At 37.0% G+C, this 20283-nt stretch overlaps 4 protein-coding genes across 5 annotated transcripts; all 4 read right to left on the bottom strand.

The window, feature by feature from the left end:
• Positions 1 to 6093, bottom strand: LOC18782469 (ADP-ribosylation factor-like protein 8c). Of its 2 annotated transcripts, XM_007214978.2 has the most exons (6): positions 5548 to 6093; positions 1523 to 1604; positions 1403 to 1435; positions 1164 to 1285; positions 516 to 677; positions 1 to 416 (listed from the first exon to the last, which is right to left on the bottom strand). In XM_007214978.2, the coding sequence occupies exons 1-6, from the start codon at positions 5583 to 5585 to the stop codon at positions 299 to 301; spliced, it is 555 nt and encodes a 184-aa protein (XP_007215040.1). In that variant the 5' UTR covers positions 5586 to 6093; the 3' UTR covers positions 1 to 298. The 2 variants fall into 2 exon arrangements, with proteins under 2 accessions (XP_007215040.1, XP_020416461.1); XM_020560872.1 differs by lacking the exon at positions 5548 to 6093 and having other exon boundaries at positions 1523 to 1708.
• On the bottom strand, positions 8295 to 12361 carry LOC18781761 (probable inactive receptor kinase At1g48480). Its single transcript, XM_020559600.1, has 2 exons — positions 10759 to 12361; positions 8295 to 9330 (listed from the first exon to the last, which is right to left on the bottom strand). Exons 1-2 carry the CDS (start codon positions 12029 to 12031, stop codon positions 8669 to 8671), a joined length of 1935 nt encoding a protein of 644 aa, XP_020415189.1. The 5' UTR covers positions 12032 to 12361; the 3' UTR covers positions 8295 to 8668.
• LOC18781679 (15.7 kDa heat shock protein, peroxisomal) lies at positions 16069 to 17130 on the bottom strand. Its single transcript, XM_007215068.2, has 2 exons — positions 16850 to 17130; positions 16069 to 16539 (listed from the first exon to the last, which is right to left on the bottom strand). Exons 1-2 carry the CDS (start codon positions 16989 to 16991, stop codon positions 16250 to 16252), a joined length of 432 nt encoding a protein of 143 aa, XP_007215130.1. The 5' UTR covers positions 16992 to 17130; the 3' UTR covers positions 16069 to 16249.
• On the bottom strand, positions 17902 to 19638 carry LOC18781845 (cysteine-rich repeat secretory protein 60). The gene is made up of 3 exons (XM_007215717.2): positions 18796 to 19638; positions 18539 to 18652; positions 17902 to 18390 (listed from the first exon to the last, which is right to left on the bottom strand). The coding sequence occupies exons 1-3, from the start codon at positions 19520 to 19522 to the stop codon at positions 18383 to 18385; spliced, it is 849 nt and encodes a 282-aa protein (XP_007215779.2). The 5' UTR covers positions 19523 to 19638; the 3' UTR covers positions 17902 to 18382.

Below are 20283 nucleotides of genomic sequence, written 5' to 3' on the forward strand. Positions count from 1 at the left end.
TTCAGCACAATAAACAATAACAAGTCACAATATATTTATCTCACAAAAATGGTGCTTCTAATTTAGGATCCTTCATTCGAAAATCGAAATCATTTCAAACGAACAAGGCAATTTACAACAACCAAAGCATGACAGACTTGCCGGCTAGATAAGTACTGTACAGATCATTCTATTTGGTGAATAGCGAAATCCTACTATAGTTACAGAGTCTCAACAGTGGTTGTTTTCATCAATTCACCTTTTCAGCTCGTGTCGAACTTTGTTTGATCAAACACTCTGTAATTGATCGATTCATGGATCAGGTTGCTGTTTTGGAGTGTTTGATAAGCCAATCAATGACAACATCTATATTTATGGAATCCTTGCATGAGATCATATAGCAGCAGACCTCCTTGTCCGTAATTGAATCAAGGCCTCTGAAAACACCAAATGGAACACATCAAGATTTCTAGTAGTAGAAATAATCAACAGAGAATGATGATTGAAGTAACAACTATATCACATTCTGTACTCACAGTTGATCAACCAATGCTTGCTTGGAAAGAGCCTCAGACTTGTCGATTTTGTTGCCAAGAACAAGTAAAGGAATCCCACTTAAGGAAGGTTTCATCAAGAGGTCATGTAGCTCACTTCGAGATATTGGAACACTGTCTCTATCAGCAGCATCAACTACATACCTGTGACAACATCCAGTACGAAGGAAGAATTAGAAAGGGACCAGATTGATAGACAGCTCAGCTAACAGGCTGGGAATGAATGCCCAGACCTCTAAATTAAATAAATATAAGATGTATGTATATTGATAAACAAATGTGGAAAGTCTTCAAATAGCTGTCTGATGAAGGATAAGAGAATTGATTAATGCCGGCTAAGAGAACACTAAGGATAGACAGCCGACTTTATATAATAATGGATTTAAATATCAAAGCAAGTCTTTTTTTCATAAGCATGATTGACAGTTAAATTTTTCAACGTTTCTTAAGAGAACAAAAATGTCAAAAATATAGAAAGAGTCCAAAGGTGAGGCTTAATTTTCAGGATCAAAATATACTGTTCCTGCACACAGGCAGGCATTTGCTAGTTTCCCCAAAAGCCAGAAAAGATAGAGATGAAATTTCAAAAGGAGAAAACTTAATAGAATACAAAGTGACTGAAGGAATTACACAATTACAGAGACACCACGACAGTAACGCTCCCACATTGTACGGAACCTCCGTTGCCCTCCAAGGTCCCAAACCTTAATTGTCACATTTCCCTTGGTTACTTTTCGCATGTTGAATCCAACCTGGTTTTCATAATAGGAAAGAATTCCTCTTAAAGTACTAGAAACATATATTTTTCACACCACCCAAAAAAATGTGATAAACCTAATTCCACAATTTGTTCGAGAAAAGATGCTTACAGTTGGAATCATGTCCTCACTGTAGCCACCTGTCTGGTAATGAAAACATAGAATGATTAATGTGAAGGGGTAGCAACTATACATGCTAGAAAGGATGTGCAAAGTTTGTGTTTCACTCACAGCAATGGCATTTAAAAGAGATGTCTTTCCTGCATTCTGAAGCCCTACTAGTGAAAGTTCCATTTCCTGTTTAAAGAATAAGCTGAAATGTAGGCACAGAGTAGGATGATACAAAGTTAGCAGACCGATCATCGAGAAATCTAGAGACCTTCCATTTTGCAACAGTGTCATAATAAAAGAAAGGATAATGCAAATAGGACTCACTGCCCAAGAAAATGGACTCTCCACCTATTTCATTGTGTGCTCAAGAATTAAGAAAATGTGAAGATGTGGAAGCCAATAGTTATAACACCTTACAGCTATTATGGTTAAAACGTGCTAGTATCGTACAAAATTACTGCAAATTATGCTTCAACCAAAGAATGCGCAATTTGGACAGGGATTAACAGAAGTCATCATATGCATATCCAAGAGGAATATATTTTAGGCAAAGTTGTTCTGTAAAGAGTACAAATTTCAGCACTACAAATCCTTTTTTCTCTTCCTTTTCAAACCTTCACACTGATATTTCTGTGGAAGTATCTAACAAATATATGTATCAGACGAAATTCCACCCATCTGCCATGAATTTAGTAAAACAATTCCTGAACAAACCAGTTGGGAAGCAAATAAAAAAAATCAAAAGTGTATGCATGGATGGCATCATTTTCAGATATACAGACAGGCAACCTGAGAACCAGTATGGAAATAAGAGAACTGCACTCAATCTAGTGTAAAGTTTGGATCCACTTTACAAGCGTAAACAATGTATCAGTAAACTTGTCCCATCTCGTATCAAATAGTATTACCAGACATGTAACAGTTTTTCCAGGTGTAAACAGATTATAATGGCTCAAAGGTACTATCCTTGTACTCTGTATCGTTTAAGATCAGGTACAGCTAATATAGGAAGATATGACTCTGTACTGGAGCTGAGACTGTTCGAACTGAAATAATAGGGGATTTGCAGACAGAGTAGTCGGGACGGTTTAGTAGGAACTAAAGACTACCAAGATAATTTAGACATATCATAGAACTGATATGGGTTAAGAGGTTGGTGTACAAAGGGCTGGCAAGATGGAATGGAATTGTCACTCCATTCTGCATCAAAGTTGTGATCTAGGCTGGGACCCATCTGGGGCTTGTAGGGACTTCCCATCTGGTTTGCTATTCATACTTTGCTCATGTTTCTAGGACCTAATGACTTATTTTGCTACACACAACTCAACTACAGTTGCTGCCTCTTGCAAGAAAAAGAGCATAATACAAAACTGAGTGTTGATATCAAGAAATATCATAAGACAAAAGATCAGTTGAAGTTGCTACACATCAATCGACCGAGATCTGTCAACTTTGAATCCATTCAATTGGTTTATCAAATGAAACAAGACAGGATGTTTCAATCAAACGAGAGGCAAGCCTGATCTACTGACAACTGCATCAGGATTCTTATAAATTTGAGATTTTAGGATTTTAAGTTTCCTTATTCAAACTTCTCAAACATGCTTGTTTTACTTTTCTAGGGATTGCCTGATCATGTGAATACAAGTTTCAAATTTTTTGTATGAAATTTTGAACTTGGGCTTTATAGTTCTCTCATTAAGGTTTCGTTTTTTTTTTTTTTTTTGGGGGGGGTGGGTGTGGTTAAAATCTATTAGCATTGGAACTTCGATTTTCAATTCAACTGTTTAGTGCTCGCTTGCATTTCAGAAAACTCTAGATCTCTGTTGTGTGCATGGTCATGCTTTACTGAGTTTTCACCATAAATCTCATTAATTTACACATATTTTAGTGAAATCTTGATAGTTTGGAAGCAAGAAAACGAGGCTTGTACAAGGGTCCGACCGGTCAGTAGGTTTTGGGCGAACGGTAGCTACTCACTGAGACTGCAGGATTCGGAGTCAAAGCAGAGCGACCGGTCGGAATGTGTCGCACAGCGAGTGACCAGTCAGTCTAGCTAGCCGGCCAGTTGGCTCTCAGGTTTCCTGTTTTAACCCAAGCTGTCTTTTACATATTTTTTTAGGGTTTTAGTTTCCTACTTCGGGTCTAATTGTAAGCTGAGCCCTATGTGATACAAATAAAACTTTAGGGGGTTGGGAAACAAAATGAGAGATACAAGGGAGGCACCAAAGGATTTGAGCAAGGGTGAGAGAGAAATTAAGACCTAGGGTTAAAAAAGGGCTAAGGGGCTTCTTCTCGTAAGCAAAGTTGTTCCTTTCTTGACTAGTGAAATTTCTCAGGGTGATTACCAAGGACATAGGCACAAATAGCCAAACCTCATTTCGGTACAATTTCTAGTGGATTTTTTTTTTCTTTCGTGGTGTGTTTTTTTATCCTTTTTTTTACTGGTTGTGTGTGTGTGTGCTCATCATAGTTCATTGTTAACAAGATCTTGGCACGTTTGTACAAGAATTCCCACACTTATACCTTTCTTCACTTGGTTGTGTGCACCTGCCATACGCACCCTTGCCTTGGCAAGGGCATGGCAGCAATCATGCCTTGGCATAGGCACTGCAGCCATCATGCCTTGGGCAGGGTCCAGGGTTGTAACACTTATCGACTATGCTTGGACTTTCAATTTTTGAATTTTGAATAAAGTTTGTGTTTATGATCAAGAAAAGAAAGTGCCTATCCATGATGACATGTGGAGCAAATATAACCAAACACACAAAACAAAGAGATGCACGGTTCACAGCCCTTTAAGGATATGAAAAGAACTGACAACAGATTACTATAGTGTTTCTCGAACTTCATTAGATCAAACTCACAGGAAGCTCAAAAAGCCATTCATGACCATGAAGCTTAATGCCATATGATGAAGTATCTAACTATTAACTCAAAGGAAGAAAAATCATTGACAGAATACAAGGAGTGGAATGAGTAATGAGAATTTAACAAGGGGTTCACATCCACTGTCAACATTAGATCTGCTGTACAACAATGGGATAGTAGTCATTCTCTCAACTTAACCCCCTAAAACAGAGAAATCGAACGTTTCCAAATTCCAGTATCCCTGCATAATGCAGGCATAAAAAAACTAACGCAGAACTTCCAAATCATACTAACATAAACTATAGGTTGGTTATTCCAACAAACAATGTACTCTTTTGACCCCAAAAAAAAAACACAATGTACTTACCCTTTCAATTTCATAGATTATAATAGACTCGAAAGGAGAAAAACTATTTAAAAATACGAAGAGGAAATGCACAAAGATGGTTTCTAGTACTTCACTCATGGTAAGAGTTGCCCACACCGAATATTTACTCAAAGGCCAATTTCCCATAACCCCTTCCAGTTAAAGAGACAACAGAAAATACAAAGAATCTCAACCTTCTTCTTCTTGTTTTCTCATATGGAGGGAATAGTAAAATGAAAATCTTAATAGTATGAACATGTAGCTTTGCCTCTAATAAGGGCCGTCTAACAATTGTATGGGTTCTAGTCTCAGAAGATTGAAACTCACTTTCATAATTGTCATCATCATAGTCATAACAATGAAGACAACTTCAACCAGAATAGCCACATAGTTACAATTTTGATAGGACCGATAAATTCAAATTCATAAAATTTTGTGTGTCCACATCTTTTTTAAGCCGCTAATTAGGAAGTCAGAAAATCATGTTATGCAACTAATCCACTTGTATAAACAAATGAAATCACCGATCCTTTTTAAGTTATCTAAAAGCAACAGGATAACGCTGGAAACCATTTGAATCATAAAGCCTAAAGAAACTTCATTTCAGAATGATATAAAAGTTAAAACCATAGAGTTCTCAATTGAACAAAGCTCAGTGTGATTACAGATTCCACAAAACCCATCAAATAATGCAATTACTTTTCGTTTTGATTTTCATAATTGATTATTAGCAACATAGGAGGAAGGAAGTAATTAAATTAATCAACTTTCGCACCTCAAATCTTTATAATACCAAGTTGAACACAGCAATCAGTAAACCGGGAAAAAAAAAAAAAAAAAAAAAAAAAACCTTCCACAGCAACTCAAATCCAAAGAAAGAAAAATGAAAAAGAGCAAGATGGGTTACCTCCGGAGCCAAGTGAGGAAGGAATCCAACAAACCCATTGTCAAGAAAATGAGTTTGGGTCTCAGGGTGAGTGGTTCTAAGATGATAATGAATCGAAAGCCTGGGAATTTCTTCAAAGAAACAAAAGGAAAACTGGGGAAAAGAATCAAAAACAAAATAACGAAACTTCACGGACTGGTGATGCTTTTATCAACGTCTGTCTGTTTTTTTCGGCTTCCTCTTGTGATGACCGCTTTTTTTTTATTTTTTCCTTTTTAACTCCTTTTGTTTTTCTCTTTAGCGAGAGCACAATTCCGTCACAGAACCCACAGCTTCTTTTTTTTTTTCCTGTTCTTTTCCTTTTTTTAAGGTAGGGATGGCATGGGTTGAGTTGGGTCGATTTTAGTCCTAATATATAATCCAACCCGATATATAGCGGTTTATGATTTCTTCAACTTAAGGCCTGCTCATTATTAGGCCAATCCAACTCAACCCAAATCTTTTGTGATCGAGTTGGACAGTTTGGTCGAATTATCTCAAAATCATTCTTCTTTTGAAGCTTTAGTTCGAACCCGTTACTCAACTCGTTCAACCCATTATGATCGAAGAGTAATGCTATACTTACCACATTTTTATCCTATATTTTTGTACCACATGATGTGGCATGTCTATATCATATGTCACATTAATTAAATTAATAAAGTGTATTTTAATAAAGAAAGTTTAATTAACAATTTTTTTAAAGTATTAATAAATCATAAAAGAAAAGAAAATATTAAATAATTTTAATTGATGTGGCTGTCCACCTCATCTGCCACACAAGGTGGTATGGAAATGTGATATACAAATGTGGTAAGAGTAGCATTATTCATGATCGAATTGAACGATTCAATTAGGGTTGACTCGAAATTGTGCCCACCTCTATTCAAACAGTAAGTTTTTTTTGTACTTCCAAAAATATTTTTAAGGTTTCTTACGAGTTACTAGCCTCTTTTCTGTTTTCAAGTTTTTTGTCCCAAAATTTATGTTGTTTCTTCTTCAAATGTCTCAAGACACTTTAGCAATGTCTCTTCTAAGCTTTATATGTCGTGGTAGACAATGTATTTGCAATATTACAAATAAGCCAACATATTTTAAGCATTCTAACATGTGGTATTGCTTTAGGTTCCCAACATTGATGAAAACAGAGGTCAATTCAAAATTGATTGTTCAAATTCGATCAGTATAATTCCCATCATATTGCTCTACACATCAATATCATCCCCGACGTCAATTCCATTCAATTTTCGTTAAAACTAATGGCATGTTTATTTATATGGAATTGAGGAAGTTATGAATTATGGAATTTTAAATTCGAAAAAAGAATGAATGGGCATGTGATGAATTATTTATCCCTAATGAATCTAATTCCTTGTTTTTAAGATATCAACTTACGTATTTTAAAGTGTAACTCATACAATTCTTTATTACTTATGTGTTAGTAAGTATAGGGGAAGTCGAGAGTTAGAATAATTTCAACACCCATGTATTCGTAAACACAAGGAAATTCATAAATTAGAATAATTCCAATACCAATTCTATATAAGAAAACATGTCATAAGAATAATTTTAACTAAAAATTGGATGCAGTTGTCATTGAGGATGACATTGAAGCACAGAGCAATTGGATGGGAACGCCATTATCAAATTTGAAGAATGGAGACCAAAATTATGAGGGTTTAGGGTTGGATTAGGGGGACATTGAATTATGTGAGACTATAAATAGGATATTGTCATGTGTCCAGTGAAAGGATGAAAGGTATCAAAATGTACGTGACCAGCTTTAAAAAAAAAATACAAGTAATAGTTTAAACTACAAAAGAGAGGAGGTTTCTCACACATACTATCAATGTGTCATGGGAGTTCAAATATGAGACCACTACTCTACAACTCAAAACTTCTTTTTCCATTAGGCTAGACCTTGTTGGCGTACATGACAAGTTTAAGATAAGGAATATGGGATAGATCTCTTCTTGTCCGACAAAGCTTATTATACAATTCAGTTCACCTTCTTTTTTGTGTGAAAATTATCGGAATCACCTTTGAGTTCAAGCCAAGTTAGCTTGAGTAGCCCCCAAGGCAAGGCATGGGAGAGGAGCCCTAGTTCGGATCTCCTAAAGACTTACCTATTTCAGACCAAATCCACTTGGATTTGGAGAAGGATTTATGAGCCACTACGGCTATAAGAAGATCTCTATGCCTTTTACGATCGGCAACCATTGTCTCAAGACAGCCATATAAACAATAACTATATAATTTCTTAATAATCTTCTGTAATGGTTTTATGTTAGATTTGTGGTTATGTTGTATAATTTTGGAGTTTTTAGTGTTCCAAGCTGTCCCCCGAGGTCAGTGACTATAGAAGAAAAGGTTCCATAACTGGCATGAGAGCCCTAAGCTTTTTGTTTCTTACTTTTCAGCAAATTTATACCCCAAAAAAAGAAGCTAAATTGTATTCAAAATTCATTTACGAAAATAAAAAATAAAACTGGTGGGTAGAAATAAGGACACTCTTTACGTACATTGATGTTGAAGTTTAAAATGGCCTATATTATTACGTTCATTGGAAGTGTAATGAATGATACCAAGCTAAAGCAACCATGGGAGCCCAGAGAATCAATTGACCTAAGTACACAATAAAACTACATGATAAGATTATTCTCCAAGTATAGAGATATGCTTGACTAGGCTGAAGCGAAAGAACAAATAAATGGCAAATACTCAACTCAAAATCCAGAAAGTAACTCAAGCATTTCAAATCATATAGAAAAGTTGCACCCAGTTCAAAGCTACGAGGGACAGAGGGTGAGAGTGAGCATCTCACCAAGGGCTAACTCAGAGTTCGCAATTCGGGCAACCACGTTATAAATAATAATACAGATATCCCCCTCCACATACAGCATAAACAGTAATACAGGGGCTAATTAAAGAAGATTGCTATTAAGAAAATAGGTATGAAGGTGAAAACCAAAAGAGAAAAATACATGATCCTGCCGGTAATTTTTCTTTCACGAGAAACTCAAGAATAAACAAATAATGAAAGCACTAAATTATCCCTGACCAGAAGGGCAATGCAGGAAGAATGTTGATCTTTGTTCAATCCTTATGGACGTATATGAGAGTCAGCTGAGAAATGCTGCTGAGAAAGCCCATCATCCACATCACGAGATATATCAGGATTTGCATCTTGTCCATGCTTTAAACTGGCACTATAAAGCTCCTCAATTCGGCTAGTTACCTCGCCCATTAAAGGGCGATTATCAGGGTGCTGAACGGTACATTCAAGTGCAATCTGTAAAAGTTGAACCATATCCTCCTCAACATTCTGGTACCTGAGAAGCTCGAGGTCAAACACCTCAACAGTCCACTCCTCTCTGACCACAGAGTGAACCCATCTTGGAAGGTCTACTCCTTCCTCATTCATGATAGCTTGGGTTGGAGCCTTTCCTGTAAGCAGCTCCAAAAGCAATACACCAAAGCTGTAAACATCTGCTTTTTGGGTTACTTTGCTAGCATCTGTGAGTTCTGGAGCACGATAACCAGAAATGCGGTTGGGAGTAGAGGTTGGGCTTGCAAGATGAGCAAGGCAAAAATCAGAGACACATGCTTCAAAGGATCTAGTGAGAAGAATGTTTGAAGATTTAATGTTTCCGTGTGAGATCGTAGGACCATGAGAATGTAGGTATGTAATTGCACGAGCAGCTCCAACAGCAATGCCAGACCTTGTTTCCCAATTCAATGGAGTCCTTCCAGCGCCTCTGTTTCCTGTAGGGGAAAAGTAAAGAAATGAAATGATAAACAAGAAAACAGTCTTCAGCATCATTGCTTTTGTCCCTCTTTCAATGAGTCTCGGAGTTTACATTGGTGAAGAACAATGCAACTTTTCACGGCCTTTTCAGTGCTACATTTTTTTATTATTATCAAAATCTGTAAATTACTGAGCAGATATATTGGGGTTCTGTAACAGCATAGATATCATGCAAAATTAAAAAATTAAAAAAGGGAAAAATAAGAAGAATATATTGTTTGCGTGAGAAACAAAATCCAATTATTTATGTAGAAATCCATCCTTTGTTGACTGTCAAAAGCTTCAAATTTCTGCAAAGAATGGGAGCTTCACGTTTTCCACAAATTCAAATATTATACTAAACATTGGAGTTAAGAGAACCAAAATGTCATCAACAGAATAACAATAATAATAATAATATACAACAGTAAAAAAAGTAGTAGCAATAGTAATGATAATAACAAAAGGCGCCAAAACACAGAACTGAACTGGTATATCAATTGTTTCTTACCAGAAACACAATCCAAGAACCCCAAGAGCTACATTCAGTCACATATAGAAAGAAAATTCTTTCCAAACAATTTTTTCATGCAGCAGCAATTTTCCATGAGACAAAGTGGAGAATGGGCACCACTAGACCAAAATGAAATTTCTTGCTTTCAGGAAAAGGCAACAGTAGACAAAACAAAAATATATTTCTAATCATTGATAAATTCAATGTGGTTCAACAGAAAGAAAGAACACTTCATCGAAACTTATTAAATTAAAAGAAAAACATGCAAAATTCTTCTACATAAAAACTCAGCAGCTAACAGCATGCTTTGCATCTGTTTTATGAAAGTGCTGCTGGGATTTGGGACAAAATGCAACTGTCCACGGCAATATTAGGCTTGAAACCAGGGACCAAAACACATTGTTTCTTACCCCTATGTAGCTTATCAACTTGCTTAGAAACTCAACATTATGCTTCTTTGGTGTAATAAAATGGCTGAGACAGATTGAAAACCTTAGTTGTTCTCAGATGAGAATCATGATAATTTTCTTGTTGTCTATTACTTCAGTCCATTCTGTTATTTCACTCTATGGAACGATTTGTTTTCACCCAAATGGGATCATGATCAGAGTTTCCAGGTAACTAGAAATTATTTTACAGTCTACTGGGCTTCTGAGGATTCCCCTCTGTTTGGTGTAAATGTATGGCAAGCCTAAATTAGTAAAAGGGTTAATTGCAGACATGCACGTAAAAAATTGGGCAACAAAAATACAAAAGTTGATTTATGGAATACCTAAAGTAGCAATTCAACGGAGATATACAATCAGAACAAAGTTGGATGAAAAGAAACACTAAAATGATGATAACAATAAATCATAATGCAACAAATGGAACCCGAGAAAGAAATGCTCACCGTGCAAAAGAGCAGATAAGCTTCCCATAGGCATGTAATCATACACAAGAAGCTTCTCATCCCTGCTGTAATAGTAAGCCCTCAGTGGGACCAAATTCACATGATCCATTCCCCCAATTTCTTCAATATTTTCCCTAAATACCTTCTCCGATACAGTCACCTCCTTCAACCTCTTCACTGCCATGGACACCCCCAATTCCAAAGCCGCCTTATAGGTAGTCCCAAAAGTCCCCTTCCCAAGCACCTCGGCCGATGCCCTCAACAAATCCTCCAAATCAAACACCTTCACTGCATCCCCGAAAAACACCAAACTCTTACTCCCACCACCACTCTTCACATTCCCTTTGGACGCAGCCGAGAAATCAGTACTCAAACTCTCACTATCGACCCCTGTCTTTCCACTGGCGGTTTCAACTTCCCGAACCTTCGCTGGAGCAACATACTCTGTACCCTCTTCACCATTTTTATTTCTCTTACACAAAAAGATCACAATGGCAATAATAACAAAGAGACCAAAAATACAACCAATAACAATCCCTGCAATTGCCCCACCAGACAACTTGTTCTTCTTCCCAGTATTCTCTGTCCCATTACAGGCCTTCAATGGCTTCCCACAAAGCAAATTTCCCTGGAAAGCGTTTTCGGGCCAATCCGAAAGCTTTGAAGGGATCGACCCGTTTAACTGGTTGGACGAAACATTGAATTGTTCAAGGGCCAAACCCAGTTCAGGAATTGACCCAGTAAGCTGATTCTCTTCCAAATGCAGAGTTACCAAACTCGTCAAGTTATTAAACCCCGGCGAAATTTCACCGGAGAAATTATTTTTAGCAAGGCTCAATCTCGTAAGGCTTTGCATATTGAACAAAAATTCTGGAATCGGACCCGAGAATGAGTTACCTTGCAAGTAGAGATTTTTGAGGTTGACGAGGTTGACAAGGTCATTTGGGACTTGGCCTGAAAGCAGGTTTAGGCGTAGAGAGAGGGTCGAGAGTTGGGTCAGGTTGCCGAGACCCCGAGGGAGTTGCCCAACTAGTGCCCGACCCGGAAGCCTCAACTTAGTGACTCGGCCTGACTCACATTCAACGCCAGGCCATAAACAGGGGTTGGTCCCCGTTACGTTCCACTCCATTGAACGGCCTTTAACGGCTGTTCTGAGAGCCAACAAGGCCTCTCTATCTGCAGCCAGATCAGAACTCGCAATCAGGCAAAGGCCAAGACTATATATCAGCAACAAAGTGGTGAAAACCATGTTGCGCTGCTTTGGAGACTTCATTTTTCAACTCCAATGGTGAAAAACAAAGCTGGGTTTTGTTCTTTGGGGATGGTTACGAAATGGGTTTCATCCCTTTTTGAGTTCGAATTCGAATTTGGTTCTCTGGACCCTGGTTGGATGGAGAGAAAGTGAGAGAAAATGAGGGAAAAGTTAATACGGGAAGGGGGGAGGTTGAGAACTTGAGAGGACTGAAGTAGTTGCGTTTGTATTAAAAGCACCGGAAATTCAGAAATGGCGTTTAAAAGGCCATTGGCTGAGTTGTCATATAAAGAAGGGGTGATACAGTACAGGCAGGTGTAGATAGGAATAATGCAGCCACTTGACTTTCTCAACATAAAAAATTGTGGGAAATGCTTGAAAGTTTCGAGTTTGAGGAGATTAAGGGGCAATCAAAGGAAGCTTCAAAAATGGGGACCATGAACATTAGATCGGTCCAAAGGGATTTTGAACCTTTCTTGGAGCTCCAACGTGGATGCGATGATCTTACCTTTCTCAATAAGAAATGTCTACAGGCAATTAGGGATTGCATTAAGATATTTTTCTGATAGGTTCTTATTAATTGCTTGGCCATCTATAGTAAAAAAAAATTAATAATTAATAATTGTGTTTTGTTTTTAAATAAAACGGTGATTTATTGGAAATGGAATTTGGGTAATGAAATCTTATTGATTACAAAATCCTAATCAAATCTTCAATCAAAAAAGGCCAAACCAAGATATGCCTTTTAGCAGAAGCTTGTGGTCGTTTGAGGACAATGAATTCATTCTCAAATTCACATCAGCTTTTCATATATGTCTTTAATATGTACTCCACTTGTCGTCCTTTAGTTTCAATCTTAGGCTCAAAGATTACTTGGTTATAGTTTATACCCAATTGTATCAACGATAAATCCTCTCTTGTATTGTGATTGTCAAACCAAAAGGAAATTTTTTTAAAAAAAAATTGTTTGAATGAAAGCTGTCTTTTGGAGAAAATGATATGAATGTTAAAAAGAAATGAGTTCGTATTATTTTGATTGATTGAAAGCTAGCTTCAATCTCTAAGGCATGAATGTTACAATTTACAAAGTCGTCCCTTCTATTTGCATGGCTAGTTTGGCCAGAACACCTAATAAAAATAGTAATCGCATGTAGGAAGTTCGTAACTTTTCTTCCAAGTTCTAAAAAATTGATAATAAATTATATTTAACAAAAGGGTTGATTATATAAAATTACACAACTTTTGGGAGTCGTTTCAACTAGTACTCAATCTTGAAAATGTTTCAACTAGTACTCAATCTTGAAAATCTTGCACGTAGATATCAAACCTCAACATATTGACTATTAGTTCAATTAATGGATCCCCACCCCCTTCTCCCAAAACATTTCTAATTGATTTTGGGGTGAAAACCTCAACTTCCTTCAAGAGTTCAACTCACATAGAAAATGTAGACTAAACTTTCCAATATGGGGTTCATTCGGGTTATGTTTTGCTTTGATTTCTTTTTTTTTCTTTTTTTTTTTAATTTAAAATTTATAAATAATCAAGTGAAGAGATAGAGACATACATATAGTAATATACTTTGGTGTGCCAAACATTAACTGCTTGAAAGAACCCTATCATGGGAAGAACTTTCTAATATGGGGTTCATTTGGGTTATGTTTTGCTTTGATTTCTTTTTTTCTTTTTCTTTTTTAATATATATAAATAATCAAGTGAAGAGATAGAGATATACATATAGTAATATACTTTGGTGTGCCAAATATTAACCGGTTGAAAGAACCCTATCATGAGATCTCTTCCCAGTTGCACAAGCATAATTTGAGCGCCGATGAGGAGGTCACTGCCCCTTCTCCCTACTCCTTCCTTCACATTTTGTGAGGTGTCTCAAGTCTCTCTTATAGTAAAAGTCATACATGTCTTTTGTTAAATTTCATAAAGACAGACCAACAACTCACTATTAACGACACTGATATTATCTCCAACTTAATCACCTACACAGCCAAATAGATGTGGAGTTTTATCACAAAAGACATTGGTGCTATTAATAGTGGAACCACTCATTATATGTTATTTTTTATTAGTCAAGTTTTCAATGTTGGAATTTTATATTCTTCCATGCACTCCCTTATGAGGAACCACCACATAATGGGCCATGCGTGGAGCTAAGTCCACATCGAAGTCAATCAATCAAGCCTAACACGTGAACACCAAGTATTGAGTAAACTTGGTGTTCACATTTTGTGAGGTGTCTCAAGTCTCTCTCATAGCAAAAGACATATATGTCTTTTGTTAAATTTCATAAAGACAGACCAACAACTCACTATTAACGACACTGATATTATCTCCAACTTAATCACCTACACACCCAAGTAGGTGTAGAATTTTATCACAAAAGACATTGGTGCTATTAGTAGTGGTACCACTCATTATATATATTTTTTTTTATTAGTCAAGTTTTTAATGTTGGACTTTTATATTCTTCCATGCACTCCCTTATGAGGAACCACCACATAATGGGCCATGCGTGGAGCTAAGTTCACATCGAAGTCAATCAATCAAGCCTAACACGTGAACACCAAGTATTGAGTAAAGAGTAAAGGTAAACAAGCAAGCTCTAACACGTGAACATCATAGAGGTAAGGATAAAGACTCGGTCAATAAGTGCCCTATGATACCATGTTACATTTCAAATAACCGGATCATCGGGCCATTACTAGTAACACTGATATTACCCTCTACTTAATCAATTACATAGCCCAGTATGTGTGGGGTCTTATCACAAAAGGTCTCAGTGTTGTTAGTAGTGGAACCACTCAATAAATTTTGTAATTTATTTAGTCAAGTTTTCGATGTATGACTTTTATATTCTTCAACGCCTTTGTTTGTGCAAATATTCTCACGGGAGAACATCCGCTTGAAGATCCTTTCATATTTGAACTTACTTCTCTCACTTCCTCGATTCCTGTATAAAAAAACATAAGTAAATAGACCACACTCGATGGTGTCGGGCAGAGGCCCTCTAATGCCGAGGTTAGTTATTTTGAATCTATGAGAAACAATTGCTAAAAAAGGGTACAGAGTTTTCTCTAAGGAGATAATCGGGTGGCAGGAGTTATGTGTGGTAATCAAAGCTGTGTATGAAAATATGGAAAAATGAGAGAGGCATGGCTAGAGGTAGTGTTGGTGTCATCGGCTTGGAGAGAGAGAGGAGTGTCTCGGGGTATTTTTGCTAGGTTTTTGGGATTGGAGAATAATTACCTTATCGAATATAACCATGTATTTATAGGGATCTAGGCATCTAAAGTTTTCGAAGAATATCTTATTTGGAAGGAAAATATTTTTTCCTCAAATTGTAGAGATTGAATCAAATAGAAATTTGATTAGGATCAAATCACTAATTGATGATGATATCTCTAAATTAGGATAATATCTAAATTTGTGATATTATCTTATTATATAAAGATAATATCCCCTATTTATAGTATTAATTAATTAACCAAATAAATAAATTTAATTAATTAATCTATAAGATATTCTTCTTATCCACATGGCGTCTTGTGATTAGAAGCTGAATTATTTGCTCCTACGTCCTTTTTGTCTGGTTCGAAGCTCTCTCCTTCCTAAGAACTAGTTGTTTGTCAAGCTCTTGCTCATTTTTTAGGCTTCGTGCCTCATTGCAGCTTAGTTTACCCATATTTCCACCAACCCAGCCCTCCCAATGTTTCCCCTTTCCCCTCAAACTCCATAGTCCTAACCTTGCTCCTTCCTCCTTATCCCACCCAATAGATCTCCTCTTCCACAAATTTCTATTCTCTATCTATAACGCAGGTTCTCCCTCTCCAAATTCGTTTTTGCCTCTCCATTGGATTGTTACATAACGTTGAATCCCATAAATCTCGGAAGATGCGAGTCACATCTCGGGTTCATTCCAATTTCTTGGTGTTCATTCAATTGGCTTTGGGTTGTATGGTTGTTATCCGATTGGCTTTGGGTTGTGTCCCATGATCTTCTGCATTCTTCACCCATTATGCCTTGATTTTCTGCGTGACCTTTTGGAGTGTAATTTTCTTTACCCTAGTGCATTATAACGACACTGAGGAAGTATACGCATATGCACGCATATATACTTATTGCTACAGGCTAAAGCACAATACATGACACATGATCAAGCACATGATCAAGCATTAGATGCTTCTGGTTTGATTCTCGTGAACAGCTAGGTGGTGGTGGTGGTGCTTAGAGCTTGCTTGTGATGTTGATGTTTCGCACTTTAGATGGCTTGGGGGTTGCATCTTTAGGGACAACAATGGTGAGAACTCCATTCTCCACTTGAGCTTTTATCTGATCCACCTTCACGTTTTCCGGCAATTCAATTTCCCGAGAAAAGTCTCCTTTCCCCGTCCCTCTCTCTGCCACATGCCAAACTGTGTCTTTTGCATGGTAAGCCTCCTCTTTCCCGCCTTCCCCTTTTATCTGCAGAACGTTCCCTTCATCTATCTGCACTTTTATGTCCTCCTTTCTAAAACCTATATATACATATATATATTTTCATCAAATCGCTCAATCTCAATATATATAAAAACAGTGCCCAATTTACTTACCCTAGTCACAAAAAATTGTTCAGTCCTAAAAACCCAATTAAGATTACAATCTAATATTTGGAGGCAGAGGAGCTAAAGAAAATGAGCTAAACTCATAAAACCCACTAATATTTCAGTTTGAAAAAATGAACTGCAAGAAGGAAAACAGAGCAAAATTTATTAAACCAGCAAAAAAAAAAGGTAAATCCCAGTTGGGATTGACTGGACTGGGAAAAAAAGTGGTATGTATGTATACCTGGAACATTGATTTTGAATATGTGGGCATTAGGAGATTCAAGCCAGTCCATGAGGGCCGTTGATCCTGACCATTCTCGGAAAATCGGAGGGCTCCACAGGAAGCGCCTCAATGGGTACCCAAAAATGCTATCAGCTGCCATTGTTTGTTTGTCTACTTGGTCTGTCTCTGAAGCTTCCGTGTATTCTGGTTTGGTGTTTGATGTGAACAATTGAGAGAACAAAAATGGTCTGGATGACGGGTTACTAATACTATTGGACTCATCTGACAGAACCGAGAAGCTTCTTCTGAAACCTTCTTATCCCTTCTTCAGTTTCCAAGGTATTATCTTCTACGACATTCCAGCAACATCTCTGTCGTATTTGGGCTTTTCATGGGTCTGAAAACCATGGGCCATTCTGTGATCTATTTTGCTGGTTTGGTTTCTCAAAAAGAAAAATGAGTAGGGTAGAATTCTTGAGAAATTTGCTATGGACATTAGATATGTGAATCCAAACATTAATAATTTTTACATCTCTTGCCAATTGACTCAAAAAGTTTAAAGGATGATGACCAATTTCCATGTTGTTGATGCATTGCCAAATTCTTGATGGGCTTGCATGTTAAAGGCTGCCATAATCTTGACCTTGGTGTGCGCAAAGTTTGATTCTCCCTTCATTGTCAATCTATGTAGTTTTGTTTAGTAGCAATTGTTATTGGATGCTACATTCATTATGTCCCATATTCTTCTTCTGAGTACGATGTTCATTTTGACCCAAAAAATAAAAGTATGATGTTCACTTAAAACAGATGGTGAAATGAAATTTTATAGTCTAAGTTGTTAAAAATAATGAAAGAGTAGTTTTCATGTTGTCAACAGGGTTCATAACTCAGAGGCTCGGTAATAAGATAGCACAAGGTAAGTTATAAATTTATACATCCTAAATTAAAATCTTCATAGATGGGTGCGCAAATTTTATTTATTTATTGGACTTAACAAATAGTTTGGATTTGATTCTTGTATTATCTTTACCTTAATGAGGAAGTGAGTGATAAACAAAATTTCCTATTCCTTGGATAGCAATGTTTTTAAATTATTGCAAAGCTTCATCATCAAGAAACCATACAAAATGAATTATATGGTGACATTTTATAAAGCCCAAAACAATCATATATTTAAGAAATTACAAAAAGAAAAAGAAAAAGAAAAAGAAAGAAAAAAAGATCATCTGTGCTTTTACAAAAAGAATATGCCAATTTTTTTTCATACTAGACAACACACTTTTGTCAAGTGGAGGGGAGATTGGAATCTCGAGCCTCCTTTTGTCACCCACCCTCCTTTCAACTTTGTTTTGGGTAAGTGCCCCATCGTACATCTTTCCATCTTTTCCATATTTTCTATGAACTCTACTTTCCGAGAGAAAAACATGATCTTAAATCAAAGAAAGAAAATAGCATAAAGATTAAAGAGGGAGAGGAAAGTAGACATAATGAAGAAAAAAGAGAGCCAAAAGCAAATCACTTCGGAAGCCAATAACTTTGCAAGCTCATTATTTATTTACCTGCACATAAAAAAGTAACATTATGTTAACATATCCCTGAATATACAGTATCTATCTGCTTTCTTGTCCTAAAGCCAGTGGAAATTAATAATAAAATAAAGGATAAATTAGGGTAAAAGAAAGGTAATCAAATGAAGATTTTACGTACCATTTCCCCCAAACACCTTTCTGATGAAGGTAAGAAAAACGATGAGCAGAGCAACTCCAGCCAATAGTCCAATAATAACAGCAAATGTCTTCTCACTATCATTGGTAGATTTATCTGCCATTCATATTGTTGAAAAACAAGAACCAAAAAAAAAAAAAAATTGTTATATCTATATGTTTCGTCAATCAATAATACTAGAGACATTAAATTTGTTCGTTAAATAATACGATCGTATAAGCAAATTAAGTGTAACTTACCATGATGGCCCTTAGAGTAAAAATTAGATCCACCAGTTGAGTACCTAGCATAACACTTGGCCAAGAACATATCACCATAAACAGCTCCACCACACTCACTTTTAACCCGTCCGATTGCCTCCGACACACAATCCTGACACTCCGATAAGCTTAAATCACCAACGCATTGCGCCAAACCCTGCACTTCCCCTGACCCACCAACTCTATATGGCCCACTGGACCCAACCAAGGCCGCCAACACTGAATCTCTACGGCCCATTCCATCGGCATCATACCCAATCGACGGTCCACATTTCTTCAACACCACAGTCTTGTCCTCCACTCCCAAAAAACTAGTGTTGTCATACTTGATGTAGCATCCTTCTAGCTGAAGAGCGCCACCGGAGGTGTAGGAGCAGAGGTGCCCTACTTGGCTCACGGCACGAGCAACACACGTGGCGCAGTCGGGCATGGCCAGGTCACCACGGCATTGGTAGAGTCCGTAGATGACGTCTTGAGGGCTTGAGCCCATGATGGTGTAGTTGTTGTACGAGGAGTAGGTGGCCGAGTTGACCAGGGAGGTGAGGAGTGAGTTGAGATTCGACTCGTAGGGCGAGTCGGGTACATACTTTTGCTGTGTGCAGCCTCCAAACACAAAGGAGTCTGTGGAGGAGGAACTTGTAGGACTGTAGAGACATGAGAGAGAAACAAGGACTGTAAAGAAGGAGAGAAGAGTTGTTCCCATCATTTTTTGGGACAAGAGAGAGAGAGAGAGAGGTAATGAGAACGTTGGCAAATCTGTACTAGTCTCTAGCTAGGAACATTAACGTTGGAGCTTAAACCCCTTAATAAGAGACTAATAATTTGCTGCTTTTTTTTGGGGCAATTTTCTAAGAAACAAAAAACTAATAGCATATACACAAAGTTGTACCTTTTTTTTTATTACAAAAAATGTTACACCTTTATCTTTTCAGAAAGTGGACTGTTTTTACGACATGTCAAACATACATACTATCCATATTCATTATAGCTACAGTAATATTTGATCAATAATGTATATTATCAAATCAAAAAGTTTGCTAAATACGTATGGTTTACAAATAATTACATGTATTTGACGTTCACTTGGAAGTCTTTGCAATAGCAGAGGTCAAATATCTTCCGCTGATGATTATTTGGCTTTGACCCCAAGAGAAATATCCATGTTCATTTGATATCTTTGCAAATAATTAAAGACTTGCATCAGATATTGAAAAGTGCAGTAGGTCACTGTTACAGTGTTGTGTAATGTGTCACAACAGAGATCATGGTGTAAAACTTGAGAAAGCGTTTAGATGACTATAGCATTATTGTAAATATTTATTCTCACCTTGTCACTTTTGGTATATTCAGTTTAATATAAGACCTCAAGACACAAAAGGGATGACGCTTCTTTTCATTTTCTAGAATTTCTAGATGGTCCATGAATCATAGGTATAGACCTTTACCATGAATTATACATAGACCTTT

This window comes from Prunus persica, chromosome G3 (genome assembly GCF_000346465.2).
Source record: "Prunus persica cultivar Lovell chromosome G3, Prunus_persica_NCBIv2, whole genome shotgun sequence".
Lineage (NCBI taxonomy): Eukaryota > Viridiplantae > Streptophyta > Magnoliopsida > Rosales > Rosaceae > Prunus > Prunus persica.

Bases quoted from the DNA above. Each gene is read 5' to 3' on its own strand.
- LOC18781761 (XM_020559600.1), bottom strand. From the start codon at position 12,031: ATGAAGTCTCCAAAGCAGCGCAACATGGTTTTCACCACTTTGTTGCTG. The intron at 9,331-10,758 runs GTGAGCATTTCT...TTTCCCCTACAG, and splicing joins CTTATCTGCTCTTTTGCACG to GAAACAGAGGCGCTGGAAGG.
- LOC18781679 (XM_007215068.2), bottom strand. From the start codon at position 16,991: ATGGCAGCTGATAGCATTTTTGGGTACCCATTGAGGCGCTTCCTGTGG. The intron at 16,540-16,849 runs GTATACATACAT...ATGTATATATAG, and splicing joins ATTCAAAATCAATGTTCCAG to GTTTTAGAAAGGAGGACATA.
- LOC18781845 (XM_007215717.2), bottom strand. From the start codon at position 19,522: ATGATGGGAACAACTCTTCTCTCCTTCTTTACAGTCCTTGTTTCTCTC. The intron at 18,653-18,795 runs GTAAGTTACACT...TATGAATGGCAG, and splicing joins TTACTCTAAGGGCCATCATG to ATAAATCTACCAATGATAGT.
- LOC18782469 (XM_020560872.1), bottom strand. From the start codon at position 1,693: ATGACACTGTTGCAAAATGGAAGGTCTCTAGATTTCTCGATGATCGGT. The intron at 1,436-1,522 runs GTGAGTGAAACA...TTTCATTACCAG, and splicing joins CTCTTTTAAATGCCATTGCT to ACAGGTGGCTACAGTGAGGA. The intron at 1,286-1,402 runs GTAAGCATCTTT...TATGAAAACCAG, and splicing joins GTGAGGACATGATTCCAACT to GTTGGATTCAACATGCGAAA.